This window comes from Hyperolius riggenbachi, chromosome 2 (assembly GCF_040937935.1).
Source record: "Hyperolius riggenbachi isolate aHypRig1 chromosome 2, aHypRig1.pri, whole genome shotgun sequence".
Classification (NCBI taxonomy): Eukaryota; Metazoa; Chordata; class Amphibia; order Anura; family Hyperoliidae; genus Hyperolius; species Hyperolius riggenbachi.
In genome coordinates, this window is record NC_090647.1 from 27,127,067 (window position 1) to 27,140,733 (window position 13,667).

At 46.2% G+C, this 13,667-nt stretch overlaps 2 protein-coding genes across 2 annotated transcripts; both read right to left on the reverse strand.

The window, feature by feature from the left end:
* Positions 1-9,999: 9,999 nt before the first annotated feature.
* Positions 10,000-10,674, reverse strand: LOC137544702 (S-antigen protein-like). Its single transcript, XM_068265796.1, has one exon. It carries the CDS (start codon positions 10,672-10,674, stop codon positions 10,000-10,002), a length of 675 nt encoding a protein of 224 aa, XP_068121897.1.
* Positions 10,675-11,986: 1,312 nt separating this feature from the next.
* LOC137544705 (olfactory receptor 52D1-like) lies at positions 11,987-12,928 on the reverse strand. The gene has a single exon (XM_068265798.1). It carries the CDS (start codon positions 12,926-12,928, stop codon positions 11,987-11,989), a length of 942 nt encoding a protein of 313 aa, XP_068121899.1.
* Positions 12,929-13,667: the final 739 nt, after the last annotated feature.

Genomic DNA, 13,667 nt, shown 5'->3' on the forward strand with positions numbered 1-13,667 from the left:
TCATTAGCAGTCTATGACCGATGGGAGCCTGAGTTCTCCTGAAGAGGAGTGGCACAGCGCATGCACCAGCACGCTCTCTTGCAGAAGAGGAATGGGAAGCCTCTAAAGGACCAAACTAGGACTAAAAATCACTTCAGGTTTGCTTTAAAGTGTACCCGAGATCACCCTCGGAAAAAAAAGAAAAATGGACATCTACCTAAAAAGAAGGAAGCCTCTGGCACCTGGAGAGGCTCCCCATGCCATGCTCTGGATCCAGAGTTGCCACTTGCAGACCTCCTGAAAGAAATCCGACAAGAGCTTGTCAGATTTCAGATCTGGGCCGCGCTCCTCTTCACCCATGAGCCGGGCCTGCACGGGTGGCCATGGCCATTCTTGTGCAAGTGAAGCACAACCACGCTAGTGCAGGAGGAGGAGCTTGGCCCGGAGGGTCCTGGCGAGTGGCACACGATGGGGGACACAGCAAGCCTCTGAGGGATGTAGAAATGTCCCGCTTCCTATGTAAGGTTTGGATTTTTGACCCAAGGTTTGTCTCAGGTTCACTTTGGCCTAACACAAAGTACATACAGATGTCCATAGACTGGGAGCTAGAGTTTCTAATTATTAGTATTGATTTATAAAGTACAAAGTAAGAAACAAACATGGGTTATATAACACACATATTTTTACAAGCACTCTTTTCATATTAAGGAAATGTGTAGCAAGAAATGCCAATTTGATATTGTATATTTATACTAGCTGATAACCCGGCGTTGTCCGGGTATGTATTTAGATGGTGTTGGCTCCACCTACTTTTTCTAACCCTAACACACAAACACTCAATGACCAAGTTTGTGAGCTTTGGGGTCTTTGGCATCAATAACTTGTATATTCCCACAGAAATTAAACAAATCAGATTGGCTGTTTGTGGCTCCTCCCCTCTCCAGAATTTGAACCCCAGACACCCAACGACCAAGTGTAGCGGATTTGAAGCATCTGCTATAAACAGTGTAAAAATGGCAGCAATTTAAATATTCCCCTTGAAAATCAACAGGTGAATTTTGATTGCCTATTATAGGCTCCACCCACTTCCCTGAAAATTAATCTCAGTGACCCAGTGACCATCTGGGCAAGGTTTGAGAACCCTGTCATTAACAGTGTAAGAAGGGCTGCAGTGTATATATTCCCAGTGAAATTTGTTTTTGGCTCTACCCACTTTTTGTAACCTTGAGGGCTGGAACCCACTAGAGCGATTTTTTGAGCATTTAGGGAGAGTGAGAAATCGCTAGCGATTTCCCTAAACGCTCTGCCAATGTAAATGGATGGTGCAAATTCCACAGAAGCGATTGCGATTAGCAAAATCGCAAACGCAGGACATGCAGCATTTTGTTAGTGTTTGCTCTTCAATGTAAAGTATATAATCACTGGCGTAATCGCTCATCAAAACTTGCACGGAGCGATTTTGCTAGCATTTTTAAGTTAATGTACACTGTAACAAAATCTATGTATATAAAATCGGATGTGTGTGTGTGTGTGTGTGTGTGTGTGTGTGTGTGTGTGTGTGTGTGTGTGTGTGTGTGTGTGTGTGTGTGTGTGTGTGTGTGTGCCGCAATCACGCGAAAACGGCTTGACCGATTTGAACGAAACTTGGTACACAGATCCCTTACTACCTGGGATGATATGTTCTGGGGGTCTCGCGGCCCCCCTGCACACCTGGGCGGAGCTACAAACAGAAAATCAGATTTCACCCATTCATGACAATGGAAAAAATTTAAAAGGCTGTCATTCTCACAGTAATCAAGCCAGAGTCCCCACACATGGCACAGGAGTTCACTTGGTGACCAGGGTTATAAATTCAGGAAAAGTGGGTGGAGCATAAAATGGCCAATCAAATTTCAGCCGATGGGAAAATGTAAACTGCAGCCATTCTTAGACTATTAATGGCAGGGTTTTCAGACTTTGCACAGTTGGTTACTGGGTAACTGGGATTAATATTCAGGAAAGTGGGCAGGGCCTACAACAGCCAATCAAAATTCACCTGTTGATTTTTTAAGGGGAATATTTATTGTATATTATTTACAGTAATATGTATTTTCAAGAGCTGTGTAAAATGTTTTTTGTTTTTGTTTTTTTATTTGGCACTTAAACTTTTTTTTTGTAATTTTGAATGTATCAATCATCTGTGAGTGTAAAGGGAAGTTGAGAACAAAGAAGGAATTGAATTTGATGGAAGCACTGACCTTAGCTGCCTGAGACACGCACTCAGATCAAGCATCTGTCTATCTACATATTCACACAATCAGAAACAGTGCATACAATCACACAGATACTGATCAGGAGCTCCAGTTAATGTCCACATCAAGCCACAGCATTGGAGAGAAAAAAAAAAGATAAACATGACCTCTGTGAATTTGGATATGGTGCCACAATGCTGGCATTCTCATGGACAAGTTGCCTTGCTGCACAGAACAGTGCACGAAATATCAAAGCTAGTCCACTCCAAGATAAAATGGGGCCCTGAGTGGGTAAGCGTTAACATGGAGATAACAGCTTTAGGTGGCCTTTGTCTCCATCACTCAGAAAGCAGCATTTACACCTGCTTCAGACAGAGGCGCCTGGTGCACCAGGACGACTTAAAGAGACACTGAAGCGAAAAAAAATGATGCTATTATGATTTGTATGTGTAGTACAGCTAAGAAAAAAACATTAAGATCAGATACATCAGTCTAATTGTTTCCAGTACAGGAAGAGTTAAGAAACTCCAGTTGTTATCTCTATGCAAAAAAGCCATTAAGCTCTACGACTAACTTAGTGGTGGAGAGGGCTGTTATCTGACTTTTATTATCTCAACTGTAATTGAACCAGAGGCGTATCTAGGCAATATAGCGCCCGCGGCAAACACTGAAATTGCGCCCCCCCCCCCCCCGTAGTCACATGCCTCCAGATAATTAATCAAGTAGTTACTGCCTCCCAATTAAATATTAAGTAGTTACACACCTCCACTTTGGGCCATCACTTCTTGTAAGGTAAATAAAGATCAGGGGACCCTGAACCATATACGGTACTAATCAAATATTTGGCACAGATCACTTTTAACAGTTTTCCTTTTTTTTATTAAAAACAGTGATGATGCAGTGTACCCCAGACACTGCACTTTTACAAAAGAATGCGTCTCCCAGACCACCACCTCCCCCTCACACACACACACACACACACACACACACACACACACACGCACACACACACACGCACACACACACGCGCACACACACACACACACACTTACTTCCCCAGATGACCCCTGCACATTCACCGATAAGCTGTCCGGGCTGCTACTGCTTTTCTTTCTCTGCTCTCCTGCTGGGACACTGACCTGAGCAGGCAGATCTAACAGCCGCAGCTCTGTCTTCACTGAGGCTGCCAAATGACAAACTTGGAGACTGGAGAGCTTCCGTGCACGCTGGGTGAGGAAGGGGGGCGGGGTGGCCTGCATGCACGCTGGAGATTCTGACTGACTCGGCTCCAGCTGAAGGCTTCCATCATTACTGCAGATGATCTGCATATTGGGGGGACCCGTCGCGGATCTCCAGGGGGCCCTCTGCAGCAGACCTCCAAATCACAGTTGTGGCTGTGTTGCTATGGTGATTCCTTCGGTCTCCCCCGCCTCTGCTCGCCGGATCTCTGTCCTTGCTGTTAAAGTTTAGATTAGCTGCAAGACCCGAGACAGAGAGGGCGCACACTTCCGACCCAATGCGCTTCAATTGCAGTAAGTGACTGATGATGTCACTTCCGCATTTCACGCACGGGTGGATGGTGTGCGTACTCCGTGTCTCTTCTCTTGCCGCTAATGTAAACGCTAAAAGCAGGGACTGAGAGCCGGCGGGTGGAGGTGGGGGAGACCGGAGGAATCGAGCATCGGAAATCGGGCACACGATGCGGAGGTGGTGGGGAACATGGGGGCAGACATGGCGCCCATGGTGCACTGGCGCCCATGGCACTAGCCATGCCTGCACCCCTCTAGATCCGCCACTGTTTACTTTTCCTCTGCTAGAGGAGAGTTCATTACTTCACAGACTGCTCTGAAAGACTCATTTTGAATGCTGAGCGTTGTGTAATCTGCACATATTATAGGATAATGCAATGTTAGAAAAAACACTATATACCTGAAAATAAAAATATGAGAATATTTTCTTTGCTGCTAATCTTCTAGTAATTATTCATAGTACACAACCAATTCATTATATCATATATTTTTTTTCGCTTCAGTGTCTCTTTAACGGTCGCCTGTAGCGCATTACGGAGGGAGTGGGAGGCGCAGCCACGCCCACCCCCGCCAGATGGTGTCTCCCCCCCCAGGCGGTGAATTGGCTTGCGGTGTCAGTTCACCGGCTGCAGCCTGCAAGCTCACCTCTCCAGCCTGCGGAGTGTGTAGGTCCTGGCAGGCGGAGCAAAGCTATGGGAAAATGGCGTCCAAAGCCCTGCACTGGGGACTATTTGTGTCGCCAGTACAGGGCTTCGGGTGCCATTTTCCCATAGCCCTGCTCTTCCTGGCACCGTGGGAGTTTTGCAGCCGGTGCTGCTGCACAGAAGATCATCAGGGGAGCTGCGTGCTGGAGGGAGGCCGGGGGAGGAGTCTTCTGTAGGTGAGTACATTTTTTTTTACAGGTGCAGGCAGCACTAGCACCAGGGCTATTAGGGGGAACTAAAGGGGGAGGGAGGAGAGTAGAGTGCTTACTGGCGAGCATTCTCATTCCTTCTTTCTACTAAGCCCTTCCATAGTCCTCCGCAGGTATGCATATTCTCATGAAACATGCCAGCAGGTGGGCCGTTTTTTGGCAAAGACAAACCAGGCAAATGCCTGGGTTGAAAGCTGCTTGAGGGGGCACCATATTCTTAGCAGACAGTGCCTTATGGAATTCTTATAGACAGAGGCTAGTTCCTTTAAGACAGGAATTAATGGTCATTTTAAAGTGGTATCGTCACCATAAAAATCAAATTTCAACAGCAACTGGTCTGAGTGTATTAAGTGATAAAGATGCTAATCCTGCATTCAAAACGTTCAAAACTTTTTCTGCTGTTATGATTTGGAGTTATCACATACTTAACCTATTTTGGTTCCTGGACGTAGAAACTACGTCCAGGAACCATGCGCGGGTACGCGCACTCCCGGCCGCGGATTCGGTAGCCAAGGAATCAATGTATCGGGCTATGGTGCCCGATCACTGATTGCTCTCCCCCGCTGAAAAAGCGACAGCTTCTCTCGGAAGCTGCGCCTTTTCTGGCCGTTCCCTCCCCGATGAGTCACTCTAAGCGTGAGTTACGCTTAGAGTGATGTCATGTAAACAAACTCATGGCCTCCATCTTGTGGCCAAAAAATAAAACTACAACTAAAATTAAAAAAAAGTTAAACATAACACACAATTACATTATAAAACTATACTTTACATCCCACCCTCCCAAAAATACCCAAATAAAATGTTTAATATAAAAAAAAAACCATTACAATAAAAAAAAAATGTAAATATTTACCTAAGGGTCTAAACTTTTTAAATATCAATGTAAAGATGAAATATTTCTATATTTTTTTTATTTTAAACTTGTTAATAGTGATGGATGCAAAACGGAAAAAATGCACCTTTATTTCCAAATAAAATATTGTCGCCATACATTGTGATAGGGACATAATTTTAACGGTGTAATAACCGGGACATATGGGCAAATACAAAACGTGAGTTTTAATTATGGAGGCATGTATTATTTTAAAACTATAATGGCTGAAAACTGAGAAATAATGATTTTTTTCCGTTTTTTTCTTATTCTTCCTGTTAAAATGCATTTACAGTAAAGTGGCTCTTAGCAAAATGTACCCCCCAAAGAAAACCTAATTGGTGGCGGAAAAAACAAGATATAGATCAGTTCATTATGATAATTAGTGATAAAGTTATAGGCTGATGAATGGGAGGTGAACATTTCTCAAGTGAAAACGACGGAACCTGAATGGGTTAAGGAGCACTGGCCCTTTAATAGTCGTGCCAAAGAATTGCATGCTGGGAGTACTTTTTATCTATAATCTATTCCTCCCCTTCCCTTTATTTCCCTGCCGGCTTCTTATCTGAAACCTGATCCCCTGCTCACTTGTGTTTACAAGCAAGGCTGAGGTGATTCAGCGATTGGAGGAGACAAGAAAAAAAGTAAAGGGCAGAAATGACATCACGAGTTAGCCTTAACTGTGGGCAAAAGACATGGCCCCCACCAGGAACAGAATTCTCATCATTTACTATATAACATTCACTGAAATCAAAACGTGGACAGTATAATACATGTGTTATGTAAGTAGATCAAGTATTTATCTACTTATATATGTGTTTTCCCCTGGCATAGTATGGCTGATCCTACTGCTTTAACACCTGGACACTACTGATTAAGGCCTCTTGCACACTACATGCAATTTAGATTTTTTTATATGATTCGATTTTTGATAAAAAAATAAAATAAAAAACGTAGCAGCTTGCAGTACTTTTTAAAATCGGATTGTATAAAAAAATCGGAATCACATGTAGTGTGCAAAATTCCTAAAGTGTACCTGAGATGCAGGGCCGGCCCGCTCATGAGGCGGGGTGAAACTTTTGCCTCAGGCGTCAAATTTCCAGGGGCGGCACCCGCCCGTCCGTGGGTGCGGGGAGCCGGCCCGCCGAGCTGGAGGGGTAGCCGGTCGGACCCCCCCCTCCCTCGCCTGGGTCCCCCGTCCTCCGCTCCCCTCCAGCCTAAATAGAAGCAGCCGTATGTGTAAGAGGCACGGGCGGGGAGACACTCACCTCCTCCTCGCTCCAGCGTGCGCTCCACTGACATCACTTCCTGCAGGTCGCTGCAGAAAGTGACGTCAGTGGAGCGCACGCTGGGAAGAGGTGAGTGTCCTCCCCGCCCGTGCCTCTTACACATACGGCTGCTTCTATTTAGGCTGGAGGGGAGCGGAGGACGGGGGACCCAGGTGAGGGAGGGGGGGGGGTCCGACCCCCCTTCCCGCCGCTGGCCCAATACCCCCGTCCTGCCAGCTACCCCTCCAGCTCGGCGGCCCCCCAGAGCGCCCCCCCCCCCGAGGGGGGGGGGAGGGGCGGCGGTGACAATTTTTTAAAAATTTGCCTCAGGCGGCAAAAAGTCTAGGGCCGGCCCTGCTGAGATGGTGTAAAAGAGAACAGTTATAAATTTGTTATTGCTGTCTGCAGAATCAATGAATGTAGGCTACAGTTGGGGGGGGGGGGGGCAGGTAACAGCGACCTTGCCTAGAGAACCAAAATGTCCAGGAATGGTAAAGTACACTGAAGGAAGAAGGGTGAGTACCCCGGCCAGACATGGGTGAGATGATAACGCTCTACTGTGAGCACTCTGCACAAATCAAGGCCCCTTGGGGCACCACCATACACCTATAGTGACTCCCCTTAAATGTGTAGACTTGATCTCCCCATTCAGCTGGCTTGGGGGCCCTGGGTAATTGCCAAGTTTGCCACTATGGAAGCCCCAGTCCTGTAAAACATGCAGTGTGTCAATCCTGCAGGATCACCCACATGTAAAGCCCAGAACTAGTGTTGGGCGAACAGTGTTCGCCACTGTTCGGGTTCTGCAGAACATCACCCTGTTCGGGTGATGTTCGAGTTCGGCCGAACACCTGATGGTGTTCGGCCAAACCGTTCGGCCACATGGCCGAACTAAGAGCGCATGGCCGAATGTTCCCCGAACATTCGGCTAGCGCTATGATTGGCCGAACGGGTCACGTGGTTCGGACCCGAACGCGCTCTGATTGGCCGAACTGTCACGTGGTTCGGGTAAATAAATACCCGAACCACGTCATATCTCCGCCATTTGTCTGTGGGTTTAGCTTTGGGTAGGCAGGCAGGGTAGTTCGCGCTCCAGCCACGCTAGCCAGGGTCCCCCCAGTCATTGTGTGTCGCTGCTGGGAACAGTAGTACACCGCTCGCTCAGCCACACTATATAGCATTGTGTTTACTGCCACTCTGTGTACCTCGCTCAGCCACACTATATAGCATTGTGTTTACTGCCACTCTGTGTCTGCTGGGAACAGTAGTACACTGCTCGCTCAGCCACACTATATAGCATCGTGTTTACTGCCACTCTGTGTACCTCGCTCAGCCACACTATATAGCATTGTGTTTACTGCCACTCTATGTCTGCTGGGAACAGTAGTACACTGCTCGCTCAGCCACACTATATAGCATTGTGTTTACTGCCACTCTGTGTACCTCACTCAGCCACACTATATAGCATTGTATTTACTGCCACTCTGTGTCTGCTGGGAACAGTAGTACACCGCTGGCTCAGCCACACTATATAGCATTGTGTTTACTGCCACTCTGTGTACCTCGCTCACCCAGCACTATATAGCATTGTGTTTACTGCCACTTTGTGTCTGCTGGGAACAGTAGTACACCGCTCGCTCAGCCACACTATATAGCATTGTGTTTACTGCCACTCTGTGTCTGCTGGGAACAGTAGTACACCGCTCGCTCAGCCACACTATATAGCATAGTGTTTACTGCAACTCTGTGTACCTCGCATCTTTATTACATTTATGACTGCATGGCGGCAAAAAGCATTGCTATATCTGCACGCTTTTTGTCCTCATGCAAGGCCTGGGTTGCATCTCAAAAAGCGTGGCCTTCTCCTCCTGTGCCTCCTCCTGTTCCATCACGTGTGCTGCTGCTGCTGCTGCTGCTGGGTTAGCGTTGCCGGTCCCTGTTTATTGAACCTCTCATCTTTATTACATTTATGACTGCATGGCGGCAAAAAGCATTGCTATATCCGCACGCTATTTGTCCTCATGCAAGGCCTGGGATGCTGTGTCTCAAAAAGCGTGGCCTTCTCCTCCTGCGCCTCCTCCTGTTCCATCACGTGTGCTGCTGCTGGTGCTGGGTTAGCGTTACCGGTCCCTTTTCCTGGAACCTCTTCTCTGTATTACATTTATGACTGCATGGCGACAAAAAGCATGTTATCTGTGCAAAGAAACATGACATTTTCCACATTTAAAAGACAGTTTTTCCTTTGAAACTTTACAATCAATTTTCTCAAAAACTATAAGCTCTTTTTCAAATATTTTTTTTCCTCTTGTACCCACTCCCAAGGTGCACATACCCTGCAAATTTGGGGTATGTAGCATGTAAGGAAGCTTTACAAAGCATGAAAGTTCGGGTCCCCATTGACTTCCATTATGTTCAGAGTTCGGCGCGAACACCCGAACATTGCGGCGATGTTCGGCGAACGTTCGCGAACCCGAACATCTAGGTGTTCGCCCAACACTACCCAGAACACACCGTGCAAATTTCACTTACGATCCTATTCAAACAAGTGATCAGATCAATATTCAGATCTGATATCGATCAGTAATAGAAGTGTGTGCACACAATTTTTTTTCAAATTCCGATCAAATATCAAAAATAAAAAAAATGAATCAAAGGACATATACAAGGAGTGATAGCCAATATTCCAATCAATATTTTTTCAGGAGGTCCAATATGCTTCCGATCAAAAAACAGATTGATTTTGAGCTTAGGATTGGTCACTGGCAGTCGGTGAGCTGTTTACATTTTTTTTTTTGCCCAATCCAATCATTTTCTCTGTTGGAAATAGAATCTGAAGTGAAAATGGCATGGTGTGTTCAGACCTAAAGTAAATCTGTGAGGTTTGGGGAAGCATGGCCACATTGCACATGGAGCACAGACCCAATCAGGCTCAGCTTTTTCCACCAAAGCCTGAATGGGTCTATGCTACTGCACATGTGCAAGCCATCGGCAATGGTCAAAAAGTGGATTTTCGGATGGGAGAGCAGAGGAGCTGTACAGGGCAATCCTCTGAATCACCTCCCCACCTGCACTCCATCTATTTTTCCATTGGTCATGTTACCTATTCTTACATTAGCTCCCCAGTCCCCAATCACTCTTCACCTAACTTTCAATCTGCCATGTCATCTCTCCTTATCCTCAACTATCTATCCCTGTCCTTCCATCTGTCATCTCACCTTTCCTTCCTTCCACGTGTCATCTCACCCTTCCTTCCATCTGTCATCTCACCTTTCCTTCCACCTGTCATCTCACCTTTCCTTCCACCTGTCATCTCACCTTTCCTTCCATCTGTCATCTCACCCTTCCTTCCATCTGTCATCTCACCTTTCCTTCCATCTGTCATCTCACCTTTCCTTCCACCTGTCATCTCACCTTTCCTTCCACCTGTCATCTCACCTTTCCTTCCACCTGTCATCTCACCTTTCCTTCCACCTGTCATCTCACCTTTCCTTCCATCTGTCACCTCACCCTTCCTTCCATCTGTCATCTCACCTTTCCTTCCACCTGTCATCTCACCTTTCCTTCCACCTGTCATCTCACTTTTCCTTCCATCTGTCATCTCACCTTTCCTTCCATCTGTCACCTCACCTTTCCTTCCATCTGTCACCTCACCTTTCCTTCCACCTGTCATCTCACCTTTCCTTCCACCTGTCATCTCACCTTTCCTTCCATCTGTCATCTCACCTTTCCTTCCACCTGTCATCTCACCTTTCCTTCCACCTGTCATCTCACCTTTCCTTCCACCTGCCATCTCACCTTTCCTTCCATCTGTCACCTCACCTTTCCTTCCACCTGTCATCTCACCTTTCCTTCCATCTGTCATCTCACCTTTCCTTCCACCTGTCATCTCACCTTTCCTGACCCCATCTCATCAGCTGCTCCACAGCTATCCTTCTCCATCTTACATCTCTCCTCTCCTAACTCCTATCTCTCAATTTGATATACATGTATAGACTTGTCATCGCACTATATGGCACTGAGTGGTACAAACGCACCACTACCCACTATCTTTTATTACCACTTAGGGTAGTCATACATCTAGCGATGATGGGCAGATTCTACCAAGAGACAAATCTCTCTCTGGGTACATCAAATCTGATTAGAGAGAGAGATCTGTCATCTGCCCATACACCGAAGGCCTATTCCCGATCAATTCCAGCATGAAATCTCTTAGGAATTGGCCGAGTCCGCCATATCCGCCACCTCGCCTCTGCTCACCTAATGTACCTCACATGTGTACAGTTATACATGAACTGTCCGGTGTCGCCCACTGTGGGGTGCTCATTAGGGATACTCATTCAGATTTCGCGGAATTGAAATTTCCGAGTTCTGTTAGGAAATCTGAATTTCCGATCGGAACTCGGAAAATGGAACTTGGAAATCGGATTTCTGCAGGAATGCCGCATTACTGCAATTCGGTCATTTTAGCCCAATCATAGAACTCAAAATCAATGGACCAATCAGAGAAAGCAGAAACAACTCAGAAGTATTTGGCCAATCAGAGAATGCAAAAAATGACTCAAAAAAACACTACTCGGGAATACGAACTCGGAAATCGGAAACCGATCAGAAATCCGTGAAATCGGTAATCGGCATTGGCGGAAATCGGAATTTCTGCAGAATCAGAAATTGACATTTCCGACCATTCCTAGTGCTCATCCTTCTTCAGAATCCGCCCTCTTCCAGTATTCATGCTGCCAGTGTGGCGTGTGTGACATCAGCCTGCAGTGTATGGGCAGCCGACAGATCTCTCTCTAATCAGATCCGATCAGAGAGAGAGACTTGTCTCTTGGTCATCAGACCGGCGCCGGCAATGTATATACTGCTAATGAAAGAGAGTCGGATTCCGAAGACAGATGGGCACCTTGCGGTGGGCGACACAAGACAATGAAATATATAAATGCATACATGGGTGGTACATTTATACACTGGGGGAACAGCGCCGGGGGTTTCATCATGTCCGACGATCGTCCCAATATCACTCGCCATTAACGCCGCACACCTGATTGACCACTACGGTCTCACATCTTGCAGCATGTCTGATCGATGCATGTTTTTAAATTTGTCGCATCTTCGATTGGGCATGCTCTTGGCAGCATCGATTTTCAGCAATTATCGAATAACAATTATTGAATCGGATGGTCGATTGGCTACCAAGTCTAGTGATGTGTGGGCACCTTTAAATTGAAGAGATGAAAGATTTTGATCCTTATCTCTCTCAGTTTCAGCCCATAAATCAATGGATTAAGAATCGGCGGCACCACGAGGACCTGAATAGACATAACCATCCGCAACACATATGGAAATTCTGTCGGTACAAAACGATACATAAACAGCTCAAACAGCAAATTGCAGATATAATTGGTGATGGTAATCAGGTGAGGGGTGCAAGTCTGCAGAGCCCTAGATCGAAATTCCCTTGAGGCGCTAGAACAGGCCTTTAGAATCTGTATGTAAGAACAGATGATTAGAAATGGCATTAAGGCAACAAAGGTCGATGCGATGAAGAGTCCATATCCATTGTTCACTGTTGTGTCTACGCAAGAGAGCCTCACAACAGACCAGTTGTCACAATAGACCTTCAGGACAACGTTATCACATAAAGGAAGTCTAATGGTCAGCACAACATGAATGCCAACAAGGATAATAGTGTACAAATAAGCTGAAAAAGAAAGTTTAGCCACCATGGCCATGGTCATAATGTTGTTGTATCTCAAGGGGTTGCAGATGCAGATGTAACGGTCATAAGCCATTGCCGTTAGTATGGTCATCTCACATCCTGAGTAAGTGTGAATACAATAGACTTGGGTTACACAACCAATGTAGGAAACGGTTTGAATTTTGAAAATTAAGTCTACAATGAGGCTGGGGAAGAAAGAGGCACTTCCATACAGCCCATTGACACATAAGACTGCAATAAAAATGAACATCGGCTCTTGCAGACTCTTGTGCAATGCTATGACTGAGATGACCAAGCAGTTAAACAGGATAATTGACAAGTAAGCCAATATCGCAAGAGTGCTGTAGACATATCTAGTGGATGTCATTTCTCCAAAGCTGAGGATAAACACAGATGAGAGGGAGTATGAGGAATTCTGCATTCTTCTTACCAACTATAGACTTTCCTGAAGAAATGAAAAAAAAAACTATTAGCATCAGAATGGAGAATTTTCTAGGCTCTAGGAATTATAAATGACCCAGCAAGCTCATGGGGAACCAGAAGTCACATTGGAGTGTGTTAAGGGCTACTTTAACAACTAGTAGCTCAGCGGCTGCCGACACGCAGGGGGTGTCTGCAGCCGCTTCCTTCCCTGGCTCACAAGCATTCTCCATTCCCTTGGCGTCTGGCACGCCAGGAACAGTCGGTTCTCTGACTCACAGGAGGTCTGTCTCACGCGGGCACGTGCGGAGACAGGACCTTTATGCTTGCAGAAGGCGCATCAGCTGACCTGCTGGTCGGCTGACGTCAGGGATGACTCTCGCCGCTCGGATTAGAGGAAATCCGAGGTGGGAGTGGCTGAGAGTCTCCCTCTTCCTCATAAGCCTTCACTTGTCATTCGGTCCTCGTCTGCTGTCGTGAATACTTACTACTTACGTGTTAGCGCTCAGACCTTAGACTAGATCCCAGGTGTTGAAACCAAGGACTTCACACCTAGACTAGGAATTGTTATATTGTTATTGATTACCTGTGTATGATTCAGGCTATAACTCTGACCTTGCTTCCTGTCTAACGTTTCTGTACTTCTGCCTATCTGACCAGTTGCTGAACCTCCGCCTGTTACCCATTATCCCTTTGCCTCACGATTCTATACTGTTACTTACCTCCCTGTTGCCGAACCT